We start from the raw sequence: 13,153 nt of genomic DNA on the forward strand, positions 1-13,153 counted from the left end.
AATGGTGCAGCACAACCACTGCACATATTTGCATGCGTACTCACACACGCATGTGCCACAACCGATACTTTTGTGTCTTTGACATGCAGGCAGATGTCCGCAGCGCATTAAGCAGCAATGTTACTGCAGTGAAATGTTTGTGATCAGTGGCGTAACCTCATTGTCAGCTCAGGGGGTGTGGAAATTGGTCAGGTGGGACCCCAATACTTTTGAAGACGTGTCTCATGGTGGTTGTGAAGGGGGTCCCAACGCAAGTTATGCTACTGTTTGTAATGAATCAATTAGGTTGAATTGTAAGTCCTCACAACATGGTGCATTTTAACAAAGTGAGTGCAAGACGGCTCTTTAAGGTTGTGAGGTTTTCATTTGCCTCTACCCTGTTGATCCGTGAAGGTTTCCAGTGCATTTCCGCGAGGAGAGTGTGAACGTGAATTTCGCCACCGCCACGCAGCGCAACGGCAGCCTGCCCGTATGCAAGCGCAAGAACCACACGCTGGAGGTCACCGTGCCCGTGTAGCCGGAGACACCCGGCCAGGACTTGATCCTCCTCTTCCCCAGCTTCCTGAGAGAAGCATGGAGGCACACACTCGCTCCACCCTCTCCCCGAAGACCAAAGAGCACCCAGCCCTATCCTCGATCGTGTCCCCACCCAACCCTCCCACCATCCGCCACTCCCGCTGTGCACAACACTTGCCTCGTGCTGTCATCTTCTATTTGCGATGCCTGGGGTAGCCATCGGACTAAACCCGTGCACTTTACGAATTGTATTTGTGTGCTGGACTGTACAGTCGCCAAGTGCACTGGCCAAATATTGACCACTCACAAAACATGCTTCTAAAACCAGTAAAACAAGGTTGGCTTAAAATGACGCAGCTCCACTGCAACGACTGAAACATTAATACGTTTAAAAAAGTAAAATTTACTGCAACAGCGATTAAAATGTGTATGTCGATCATGGGCTTCATTTGTGAGGAGGAAATTTAGCGTCACATCATACCACCCATTCCAGCCTTACCCTGACCCCACTCTGCAGGCAGTTGTTAATTCCAAAAACCGAGGGATGTCTTGTTACGTGATTTTCTCGAGTAACTTTTTGAATACTTCGGAAGGACCCTTAACCTGGGAATCCCAGCATTATGGAAATTCCCTCATGAAAACACTTTGACATGTGTATTATTGTTTAGTGTGGGTGGTAAACTCATGCAGATGACTAATTTCACGCTGATTTGCATATGCAATAGTTACAATAGTTCTTGATGGCAGGTTTTGTGTACATAATGTTTCGAAGCCAGGATTCTAACATAACATCCTCCATCTCGACACTTGCTCTCATGATAAGATATTCATTCACATATTTAGTCAGGATAGCCCGTGTTTCCTTAACTTAGCCTTATATATGTAAAGCGTATTTTAAAAATCTACGTCCACAAATGCTCATGAGTGTAAACTGTGCAAAGCATAGCCAATGTAGCTAGGCAAAAAACTGTCATTGGCCGGCCATACATTGGATTTCATTGTCTAAAAGCAGCACTCGAATAATAGACCTGTTAACAGTCTCCCATGCAATAATCCGCTACCTTTGCCTTTTGCTGAAAACTCAAATGTTAGACTTCAGCTTGTTTGCTTACACTTGAAACATTGTGCCTATGTGATTAAAATCACACCACTCTGACGCTTTTGAGTCGCCACTAATGTATTGCTATTGGGCTTCCCATATTTTACGCATCCTCTGATGTACCTATTGTTTTTTTTTACTTAATTTTAATTGAACTGTAATTTAATGTTGGGCATTAGTACTTTTCAATAAGTCCCTTGCATCATTTAAATGTTTGTACATGGTATACAGCATTATAATAATGGTATTATGTAATTTCTGGGTATGTTATTAGAGCATATTTAGAAGCAATTTTTATACATCTGTCGATGGCAAAGGAGTTTTAAAATAAATTCCAAGGCTTATTCTTAGATATATTATTGCTAATTGATTGTAGGCATAAATGGTGCACTTTCAGTTGTACGTATACACAATATTGCCTTGTAAAAATGTACTTCTATACAATGTAAGAAAAATCTCTGCACTAACTTCATTGATATTTTTCATTATACGTGTGAGCCCAGCTGATGTGTCTGTAAATGTGGGTTCTGATAATGATGAAGTGTGGTGTCTTTTTTAAAACGGTAAATAATTTCTGGTGAAGAGAGAACTTAAGATGTAGAGAAATATGGCTTATACTGTGTAATATATTGTCTGCTTCAGGGTGTATGGCCATGGGTGTACATTTATGTAGCGGTACATCTATTTAACAACTTAGACAACAGCTGTATCAGTGTACGTAAGTTTGACATAGCACGGGTTTTTAAACATCTGAACAATATAATCGACTTACTGTATTCTACTTTCGACTTGCCTGTGGTTATATTTTTTGAGTATCTTCCAGATTACACCGAAAAGTGTTTTGTCTGTCATAACAAGTGATTAAGAAGCATCGAAAATGCGGCTATATTGCTGATTGACACTGGCATAAATATGAATTATGACAACAAAATGTATACCACTGATAATTTTATTTTAAATGTACTATATTACTGTATTTAGTGTATACAGTATTGACTGACTGGCTTTGCACGTAAATGTGATGTACATTAGCATATTCATAATAATGGTTTTTGGGTTAGATTCGCGTTCTTTATAAATGTGTCGAAACCCTCCACCGCCCGACACGGCCAATCAGCAAAATAAAGTGTCACGTTGACAAAAGACAATTAGTTCACTACTTTAGCCCACCGGTGTGTTGAAGAGTAAATCTACAACATTTACAGTTTGAATACGATATTTCGCTGGTAATTACATCCAGCATCATCGGGCAATTCGCAAATGATGACGTCACCCTGCTGCTCTATTTAAGACCGAGAGCAAGTGGAGAGGGCTTTACCATTCTGGCGAATTGCCCGATGATGCTGGATGTAATTACCAGCGAAACGTCGTATTCAAACTGTAAATGTTGTGGATTCACTCTTCAACACACCGGTGGGCTAAAGTAGTGAACTAATTGTCTTTTGTCAACGTGACACTTTATTTTCCTGATTGGCCGTGTCGGGTGGTGGAGGGTTTCGACACATTTATAAATAACGCGATCTAACCCAAAAACCTTTATTATGAATAATATTGGTCGCGAAAGCCTACGTGTTATACATTAGCAGAGCATGTTTTCACAAACATGTCCACTCACCTCCCGGTCAGTCTGTGTTTATCAATCCACACAATTCATGATAAACTTTTCTGGATTTGCTTCTTATGAATGATTCAGTCAGCTCTCAGGCAATTGGCGGGCTCGTTCATACAAATGAGCAGTAAAATGTCTGGATATGTTTTTTATTTACCTGACGTGCTGCTTGCGGTATGTTTTATTTGATAAGCTTTAAACTACAGTAATTCCTCTTTTCACGTGTTTTTTTTCCAATTACAATAACTGAATACTTCTATGTTTGAGCTTTTCTTGTTAGCTTCGATTAAAACACTTGTTGTTTTATATTCAACTTGTTTTTAAAAACGTCAGTTAATAATGCAAGAATAAATTCTGCCAAAAAGGAAAACAAAAACTCCTTGCTTTTATGAATTTGATGGGTCTGCCTGTGGCATATGCATCATGAATGAATTAACTGGTTAACTGCACTTTTATAGTGATTTATACTTCATTACTCTGAGTGCAGCAGCTTGCATGGAGTGCAACAGCATGCATGGGTACATTTGTAAATAGAACGTGTTGCCCTTTCACCTGATCCAGTGAGACTACTTTCCGTGTCACACATAAACGTCCTAAGAACACCACTCACAAACACACCATAAGGTAATCGGAAATAAAATAGTAAAACAAATTAAATACTGAATGTACAACACATCATGCCTGGGCCACCACAGCAGTTCTCGTTAAATTATTGATGGGAAGATTATAATTTGGAGCAGTCTTGCATATTCTTGCATGACTGCTTGCTGTAACTTAGTTTGGGAAAATTTGTGAGAATTGAAATGCGATGGCAATGTGATAATTGCACATGAAGTCTCTCGTGTAATGTGGCAATGTCAAGGACTTCAATAGAATATTAAGTATAAAATAGTATAATTGGCCAAGCAGATTATTATTCCTCGTGAGAAACATGAAATCCAGCTACTGCCCTTAAACTGTATGCGTTTGATTAATTCATAGAGCAGGGCAGCATATTCAATATACATCCTTAGGTCTCAGGGAAAATCCCCGCAGATTTTATTTTAGAAACACTAACTTTAAAGGGGATGTGTTTTATGAAGCCCACTTATTCCAGGATAATTTTATGAACTCTTAAGTGACTTTACCGAAAGAACCAAGAATATTAATTCCTGCAGTGACGAAAGTTTTAAGTTAAAAGATAGATTAGTCCAGAAATGCTCTCTGCGATAACCTTTCTCCATCAACTAGGACAGGACATTCAAATGGCAATATTATAGTTTCCCTTGAATGTTATTTTGCTGCATTGAGCACCAACATACTATATCATACTGACTGGCTGGAGGGACGACGAACGAATGATCACGTCCAAATGACGTGTGGGCTGCAGTAGTATTATTGAAGCAAGCATGAGGATTGTATGATGAGACAGCCCTCTAGTGGCCAAATAAAAGTTATTACTTTTACCCAAAATGTTTTGTCTACAAAATCTAATTTGTATTTGGGTCACATCCTGTTAAAGGGGCTACAGATACAAAAACATCCGCTTTCCGTGGTATAAGGTGGGAAGTAGTGTTTACGAGATCCTTTCTCTGTGGCCACAAATTAGATTTCCCAGAAAGTGACAATGGTTTTGTGCAGCATTAGGTTAGTTACACATCCTTCCCGGACAAATTTCAAATTCCCAACCACCCCCTCCCAACTATCCAGTAGCCGCATCTTGATCGGTTGATTTGAGTTAAAATAAGTAAATCAATCATTTGTAATAATTTATATATGCATTTTAATTATTTAAAAAAATCAACTCACTAGCCAAATTAGTTGCGAGCATGACTTTTTTTTAACATGCTAAAATGAACTGGATTTATGCGCAAGTAGTACGCTCTCAGTGTGACCCTATCAGGATATGGGGGGGCTCCTCAATTGAATCAAAAGGAGTGCATGGAAGGGGGTCCCTAACAAGGTCAAAATGAGTCGGATTGATGGAGGTTCGAGAGATTGGCGTGATCCATGACACGTCAAATTAGATTTTGTTTGGTCCACGGATGGGTGACCCAGGCTGTAATAAGACGGGTTCAGTTATTTCAAACCCGTCTCATTACACACCAACTACAAATGAAAACACCGATACAGTACTTGGCCAACGTGGGCATCTGCGTCGAAGCCAATGTTTATTTATATTCTCTAAAACGAGGCTAATTTGTTATTCATAATCAGTTTATTTTGGGTGAACGAAACTCGCGAGACAACTTGATTTGACTCTGTCGGGTGGTGAACGGTTACAGGTAAACAATGACGCACCTAACACTACGATCTAACATTCTAACCCTCAATAACATTATGAACGTGAAAAGGCCACTGTATAAAATTGAAGCGAATGATTGCAAACGCGGAGATTAATTCGGCGACTGCTGTAGTCACTCGAGGACGGAGGAGAGCCCCCCCCCCTTACAAGTCACGACTGCCACAGCCCCCCCCCCCCCCCAAGAGTGGAGCTGGGCAAGAGGGGAAGGTCGCCCCGTCAGAATTTCTGAGCACGCCATCCAGCAGCGGAGTAGCTCAACAAAAGGCGGAAAGAGCCCCCCAGACAATTCCCTGCGAGCAGGAAACAGCGCCGCTTACACACGTTGTCTCTTTGCCTTTTGAGGCCACAGTGTTGTGTGGGGTTTGCAATTGTTGCGTGTGCTTGTGCCGGGATTCTTAAACGCAGCAGCAGCATCACCACCACCATCAGCAGCACCACCACCGCCACCAAAACGAATTATTTCCTTCTCGTGACAACGCAGCCGTAGGTGGCCGCGCTCAAAAGAAGCCTCCACCGCCGTTGACTGCGTGCGTCATGGTGGCCGAGTGGTTAAGGCGTTGGACTCGAAATCCAATGGGGTCTCCCCGCACAGGTTCAAATCCTGTCCATGACGATCGCAGTAACTTTTTATTTTTTTATTGTCACGTCGACTATATGTGAACAGATTTATTTTCCTACGCGGTTTACTCTTTTCGATGTTGTCTTCACAAGTTGACTTTCTTTCCCCCGACTGAACAAATTCAACTTGGCTGCCTTATCTCGGTGGGGTTTTTTCCCCCCCCCCACCCGCCCTCAAAGGCGCGGTGTTAGTTTCAGAAATGTAGGAAGGTTTCGTCGTCCCAGAAAGCCCCGGCTCGGGGATTGTGGGGAGGGGGGTCTCTGCCGGGGCCCTAGGACGCTGGGCCGGCAGAGGGCGCTGTGAGGCCAACCCCACTGGCACGAACCCCCTTCCCCCACCCCAATGGGCACCCGTGAGAGTCTCCTGACCTTCCACGTGTGCCACTGTGTGACCCAAGCACACTAAAGCAGGGCTCACCCATTGGAGTCAACTACACTGAGCTAGGTTTGACCCATTGGAAGTCAACCGCACCAACCCTAGGATGAACCATTACGTGTCAACCACACTGATCCAGGGTTGACCCATTGGGAGTCAACCACACGAACCCGAGGTTGATCCATAGTCAAGCACATTGACCCCGCGGAGGCAGGAGACTTGTGTCAGTCAACCACACCAACCATGCCAGTGGCCCATGACCCATGATAAATAAAGCACATTGAACCCGAGTCTGTTTAAACAACTATGCAGCCTAGCAACATGAAATCCGATTTGAATGTTAGCATGTCTAACCCTCAGGTAAACCTGTTGTGCTTGCTGCTCTTTCCCACCATGCCTTATTAACTTATTAACAGGTACAGTATTATGTTAAATGCAGAGCCTCTATTGGCAATGAGGGTCGTGTTGTGGCCAATAACATCCTGAAATGTCTTTGTCGCCCCAGTGCGGGTGTTTAAAAATGGCACCAGATACCCATATGTAAGGCTGAGTTGACCTAGGGGAGGCCCAAAGCTAGTCCGTATATCTGCGACTGCAAGTTTTACGCAGGAATTGAAACCAGGTACAGCGGCAGTGTACTATCCACTACGCTGCCGCTCCACCCCGTTATTTAGATCCACTGTAGAACATTTCACTATACCAGTTTACAGGTGATTGCATTGCTCCAACTCAATACCCTGTGGACAAAACAAAACAAACAAGCATATACTGTACCGTAATTAGCGTGGCGACAGGGGGTGCCTTGGCCTCTCTGGTGGCCAAAGCTACCGAGTTGGGGCCCCCATGACAACCACCATGAGATATGGGTTTTTTAAACAGTGTTGGGCTAGGTGCGAGCGTGCGAGACATAGCAGATATTGGGGTCCCACCTAACCGATTGCCGCACTCCCTGAACTTAATAATGTAGTTACGCCACTGAGCATATACATTAAGACATCGACCACGAGGCATTTCAAAAATGGGAACATTGTAGGTGTAGAAAAAGTAAATTATGTGGAAGGAACACAACGCTCTCCAAAGAGCATATCCTTGAAAATAAGGCTCACTTGGATGGGGTGAATCATTAAATATCTGTAGGCTCTTGACAACGCTTAAGTCGTCTTCTTCATATGGCTTATAATGATGTAGAACAACAACTATAATTGTACAGTGAGGTGGTTGAGACAATTGCGTCATAGTAACTATGGAGAAGTCAGAGCGAACGTCCTGAGAATGGGTTTGGCACCAGACTTCGGTGCACATACTCGCACAAAATTACCTTCAGCTGGACGAGGAAAGAGCCCGGAGCTACAGCAGTTGGAACGGAATTTATGAATGCTGCCTACACCATACTGGTACTTGAGAGAGATGACAAAAACAGCTTTACAATAGGGCACTAATAGGATCACAGTCTGGTAATCTGGCACTTCTGAGTGAGGATTGGTGGATCACGCAAACATCACTCAATATGTGCATACGAATTTCAAGCTGCAGCGTGAGGAGGTGGCCAGTAGACAGCAAATGTGTCTGATCTGTCTGTTTGGAAAATAATACAATTTGAAATCCGTCAAATCCAGGATCATCCCCAAAAAAGGCATTGTTGAGGCTCTCAATAAGGGAGGCCGTCCTCAAGGACAATTAACGCATTCATTTGTCTTGTTCGTCGGTGAATTTGCACGGTGAGTGTTAACGCGACGATTGCGCTATGAGTGCCAGATTTGTGCCACGAAAGACGTGTAAACAACCGAAATAATCTTCGTTTAGACTTTTCTCTGCGCTCGGTGTGCTACGCTCGGGACGCACTCAGAGTAAACATGCACATTGTTCTGACCCAGGGGTCACCAAACTACGGCCCGCGGGCCGCACCCGGCCCGCGACGTCAGTCCATCAGGCCCACCGACGGTACTTGAATTTGGTTGATAAGACGTATGGAACACGAGACGTGATACAATTTACATATAAATATTATGTTTAGAATACTAGGAGATCTTCACGCGTGCGGAGACCTCCTGACTGCTATGTTCCTTAAATTAACTAATTTAAATTTTAAATTATTGTATCTAGATTTTCTTGTCAATTGTAATGTTTGCTTATTTCGCGCCATCCCAAGTCCTTCCCCGGCTCGTGGTAGCTCCGCCTACGCTCTGACGTTACCATGTTTTCCATGGCGACGTCCCGGCAACACGTTACCATGGTTTTCCATGGCGACGTCCCGGCAACACGTTACCATGGTTTCCATGGCGACGTCCTGGCAACACGTTACCATGGTTTCCATGGCGACGTCCTGGCAACACGTTACCATGGTTTCCATGGCAACGTCATGGCAACACGTTACCATGGTTTCCATGGCAACACACACAAACACGCATCTTTCCCGCCCCCCCCCCCCCCCCCAAGATTATGTATTTATTATGCGGCCCGCGCTCGTCATTCTTTCAGTTATCCGGCCCACTGTGAAAACAAGTTTGGTGACCCCTGGCTCTGACCGTATCGCGACGAGGGCCCAGTCGCTCCCATGCCTGCCTGGAGAGCAGCCGACCTCGACCAATAACGCGTTGACATTGTGAGAGAAACCCATTCCGAACGGATAAATAGTGTTGACCTGGAAATAACACCGTATGTTTAGAATAACACCCGAAAAAAAATTAGTCAAAACATTGAGCTTTTGTTAAGCACCCAACAAACTATCAGCAATTCCGGGAGGCGTGCATCGCGGTCCGCATTTTGCTTAAACTTACAGTATAAGGTAACTTAGAAATATTGCTCAACCACCCGGAATGTAGCAAAACTCGTCAGGTTAGTGCTATAATGTCAGCAAGGACAGCTTAGAAAAATGCAGTACATTGTTTACTTTACAGGTATTTCTACGCTCCCAAATCTATTCACCTTGCCTTCACATCACAGCTTTCAAACATGGTTAAGTGTGGTCAAATAACCCCCATGACTCGCACGGCATGGGGAGGCCCTCATCCAGCAGTGGATTGACAAACGCGTTTTCATGCACAGTACATAAGGTACGATACAATACATAAGGTCGTGTTAATAGCACAGATGATAGCTGGTGTATCCAGCTATCATTGTTTTAGTTATGATATCTGATTTAGAAATAACGACGTCCATTTCGCCTAAAGGGTACATATTACCCGTATTCAAGGTAACACGACAACACGTAACAGGTGAGCTACAAGAACACTACCGTCTCCATCATGTGGTAAAGTAATGCGGCCTTCGCTCCTTCAACGGACGAATATGAACACTATATGGGCTCTTGTTAAGGAGGCTGCCCCCCACCTCCCCGTTCTCCTGTGACCCACCGCTCTACCCTGCTGGCAAATGATTAGGGCTGCTGCCCCTCGATTCCTCGTTCTCCTGTACCCCCCCCGCTCTCCCCTGCTCCTCGCATAAGCATGATTCAAATGTCGATACTACCCACTTTATAATCACAGCGAACTACGCAGGCTCACGGGTTAACGTGCCGCGGCAAGCGCGCACACGTGGGTGAAATTACACACCCGTGCGTAAACACAGAAACCACAGCGCACGGGCTCACGGGTTAACGTGTCGCGGCTAGCACCCACACGTGGGTAGTAGAATGGCACACCCGTGCGCAAACAAAGAAACCACAGCGCGCGGGCTCGCAACCCAACGGGACGAGCTCACACTCGCGGGCAAAGTACACACTCGTGCGTAAAAAACAAGACACCACACGACCCACAGGCTCACAAGTTAACATGCGCGGGAAGCGCGCACACGTGGGTGAAATTACACACCCGTGCGCAAACACAGAAACCACACGACACGGATTAGTGTCTACTGGTACTTTATTCTCTATTTAATTAGAGTTAATCTACCCGTGTCAGTGTAGACCAGCAGGACAGATCTAACCTATCTCTCTACTGTGTAGGGCTCAATTTGCCTAGTCTCTCCCTACTCCCCTTCTACGGGGTTTTATCCTCAGACTTACCTCTTCTCTCTATACTTACACTCCAACTTCGAGGGGTAGGGAGCCGCGGATAGGCGAGGCTTGCACGTGGCTTTGGCTGGGAAGACTGGACTCGGCTGCCCTCTGACTCGCCACGCGGACGTTCAAGAGGCAGGGAGCTACTCCTCGATCACCCTCTCCAGTTGACTCCCAGCACAAAGAGAATCAAAAGACCCCTTCTCCTTACTGGCCCCCTTTTATCCTCTTACATCAAAGCTAACAGTCTTGGTCAATCAGGTCATCCCCCCTCTCCGACGCCCCGCCCCCCATTCTTTAACCAAGTGTACTGCCAACTTAATAAGCGAGCCGGTGCCGCATCATAGCCGTTAAACCGCGGTGCATCACGGGTAGAGACGTTAATCCGTGGTGCATCATGGGTAGAGGCACTAACCCGCGGTGCATCACGGGTAGAGACGTTTAACCCGCGCTGCCCCGCTCCCCACCTGTCTGCTGGTCTGTGTGTGTCTTGGGCATTTCCTCACTGCGGTTCTCAGTGAGTTCGCCGTGGTCATTTAATTCTAAGTTAAGCCACGGCGCCGTAGTGTCATTCGGCCTGGGGGGGGGGGGGGGCTGCCAATTCCCTGGCCCTGAGAAACCGTGGAGAACCCCCACGAGGGGGTCTCTCGGGTAAAAACTCAGGGCAGGTGCCCCCTCCACACGAGGCCCTACGTGAGTGTGTGTGTGTGTTTATGTGGGGGGTGGCGGGGGAAGCGCTGTGACGGCAGCCTGGTGGCTTCTCTGTCGCAGCACCCCCGTTGCAGGCACGGCTCTCACGGAGCGGCTTCGTTGTCGTGGCACCACACTCTCTCCTGGGGCCCTCTCGTGGGGCTATCAGACCTCCGCTTTGGCATTTAGCTCCTGAACATATTTTGTACACAATAATAGACTATAATTTGCCTTTTCATAATTGATGTAGGAGCCAAGCTGAAAAGAAAAGTTGATGATGGCATCATTTGGAAAAAACATGTGACAAGGATATCAGGTGGTGACAGCCATATGACACCAGTGCCACGTGGAGCCAATGTGGACTTGTGAGAAGCAGAATAGGAGAGACTACAGGGACTCTTGGAGGATCACATGGTGTACAGCGTGAAGATGGAGGTGGTGTATTTATGTTGAACTTTTTTCGCACCATACGTAGCCAACCTTTGCTAATCGCGGGTGCGGGGTAAGGACAAAAAACGAAACAAAAAGCAGTTCTCGAGAAATGAGTTTTCAATCTAGATTTAAAAGTGCATAGCTCCTGTGACTTTCTATTATCGGAAGAGCGTTACAGAAGGTCGAAGAAGCGCATCTGAAAGTGCGCGATGCAGTGACCGTCTTTGTTCGATGGCTAGCCATAAGGAGTAAAATGCACTGTTGGTTCACAAGGATATCCAAAAAGGAATTATCCTGACATCGGGTATGGACAGTGGCACGATAGTTGTTTGGGGTGGAGTCGCGTCCACAATAAGAATACAAAAACACCTAATTAATTCACTAGCTCCCCCGTGCCCTATACAGGGTTTGTTGTCAGTGGACTGAGTATGGCATTTTGCAAATCTCTATTTTATATTTCACAAAGTAATCATTAGGATCGTTGTAGAGTATATAAATAACAAAATCGATAAGCAAATAATGTTTTATTCATATATCTATATCTCTACATTAAAACATTTAAGTACACAACCCATCTACCCAATGGCCTTCTGGGTATGCATTAACGTCAGCTGAATTCAGTACACGCAATCCTTTTGTAATGAGAGAGCACCATCTATTGGGTGGCAAGGGGTAACCGCATGGCCACCACCGGGTAACGGGTATCCAATCCCAAGCGGGGATATATCTGGGCCAAGGGTAATGGGCGGAGTCAAAGGGGAACGTGCGGGAACCATCGGGAAGGTTTCACGAGGGGGCGTGGCTAGAGGCGGAGCTTGCTCCGCCGAGAGGACTATCAGCAGAGGCAGGGGAGGACTCGAGGTCGGTGTGTGAAGCCTAGAGTCCGGACTGCGTCGCTGCAGAAGCGTCTCCTCCCGGCACGCCGCCAGCCAGCGGAGGGATTGGGGAGTGAGAGGCGAACCTCAGCCGCGGAAAACAGAGAGAACGGCTCATCCCCGGCCGTAGAGAGAAGGGAAACATACGGTTGAGAGCGGTTGTGAGCTGTGCAGGAATTCTATCAATGATCGTCGTGGAAGTCGTTTATGATACTTTGACTAGTTTAGACATACAGCATCTCATTCGTCACCCTTGCTCGAGTCAAATCTGGTGAATGGCCAGATATTTACTATATTTGCATTTATTAGATAGCTGCTTACTTAAAACCTGTTTGCATTGAAACATTTTCTAATTGTGGTTAAGTGCGCTTTTTCGTCTTGTCACCTCCAGTCTTGATCAGCCTTTTCACATGCAGTTGTATATGTCGACACAAGCACATCGACATGCTCATCATGAACAGCCATGGTCAATGTACTGTTGAATGAAGGCCATCTCACGCTGTCGCCATCCTCCATGGTCCTTTGATATCACAATGTCTCCCTCCAGGACAGGACCTCTACAGTGGCTCTCTATTTTTAGTTGTCATTTTGTCAACAGTTTAGCCATCGGCCATCCTTTCTAGCTATATGTCCTGACCAGGGTCATTTATATTTACT

General features: G+C 45.4%; 1 protein-coding gene and 1 non-coding gene across 2 annotated transcripts in view; both read left to right on the forward strand.

Moving 5' to 3' along the window:
• Positions 1–3,537, forward strand: part of MYO1B (myosin IB) — a 73,403-nt gene extending 69,866 nt beyond the window's left edge. Inside the window, exon 29 of the mRNA XM_032946255.2 lies at positions 394–3,537. Coding sequence (XP_032802146.2) covers positions 394–517 — 124 coding nt within the window. The 3' untranslated portion in view covers positions 518–3,537. The remainder of the gene's footprint in view (positions 1–393) is intronic.
• Positions 3,538–6,039: 2,502 nt separating this feature from the next.
• TRNAS-CGA (transfer RNA serine (anticodon CGA)) lies at positions 6,040–6,121 on the forward strand. Its single transcript has one exon. It is a non-coding gene; the product is annotated as a tRNA-Ser (tRNA).
• Positions 6,122–13,153: the final 7,032 nt, after the last annotated feature.

This window comes from Petromyzon marinus, chromosome 4 (assembly GCF_048934315.1).
Source record: "Petromyzon marinus isolate PM22_M1 ecotype Great Lakes invasive population chromosome 4, UKy_Petmar_22M1.pri1.0, whole genome shotgun sequence".
NCBI classification, from domain to species: Eukaryota; Metazoa; Chordata; class Hyperoartia; order Petromyzontiformes; family Petromyzontidae; genus Petromyzon; species Petromyzon marinus.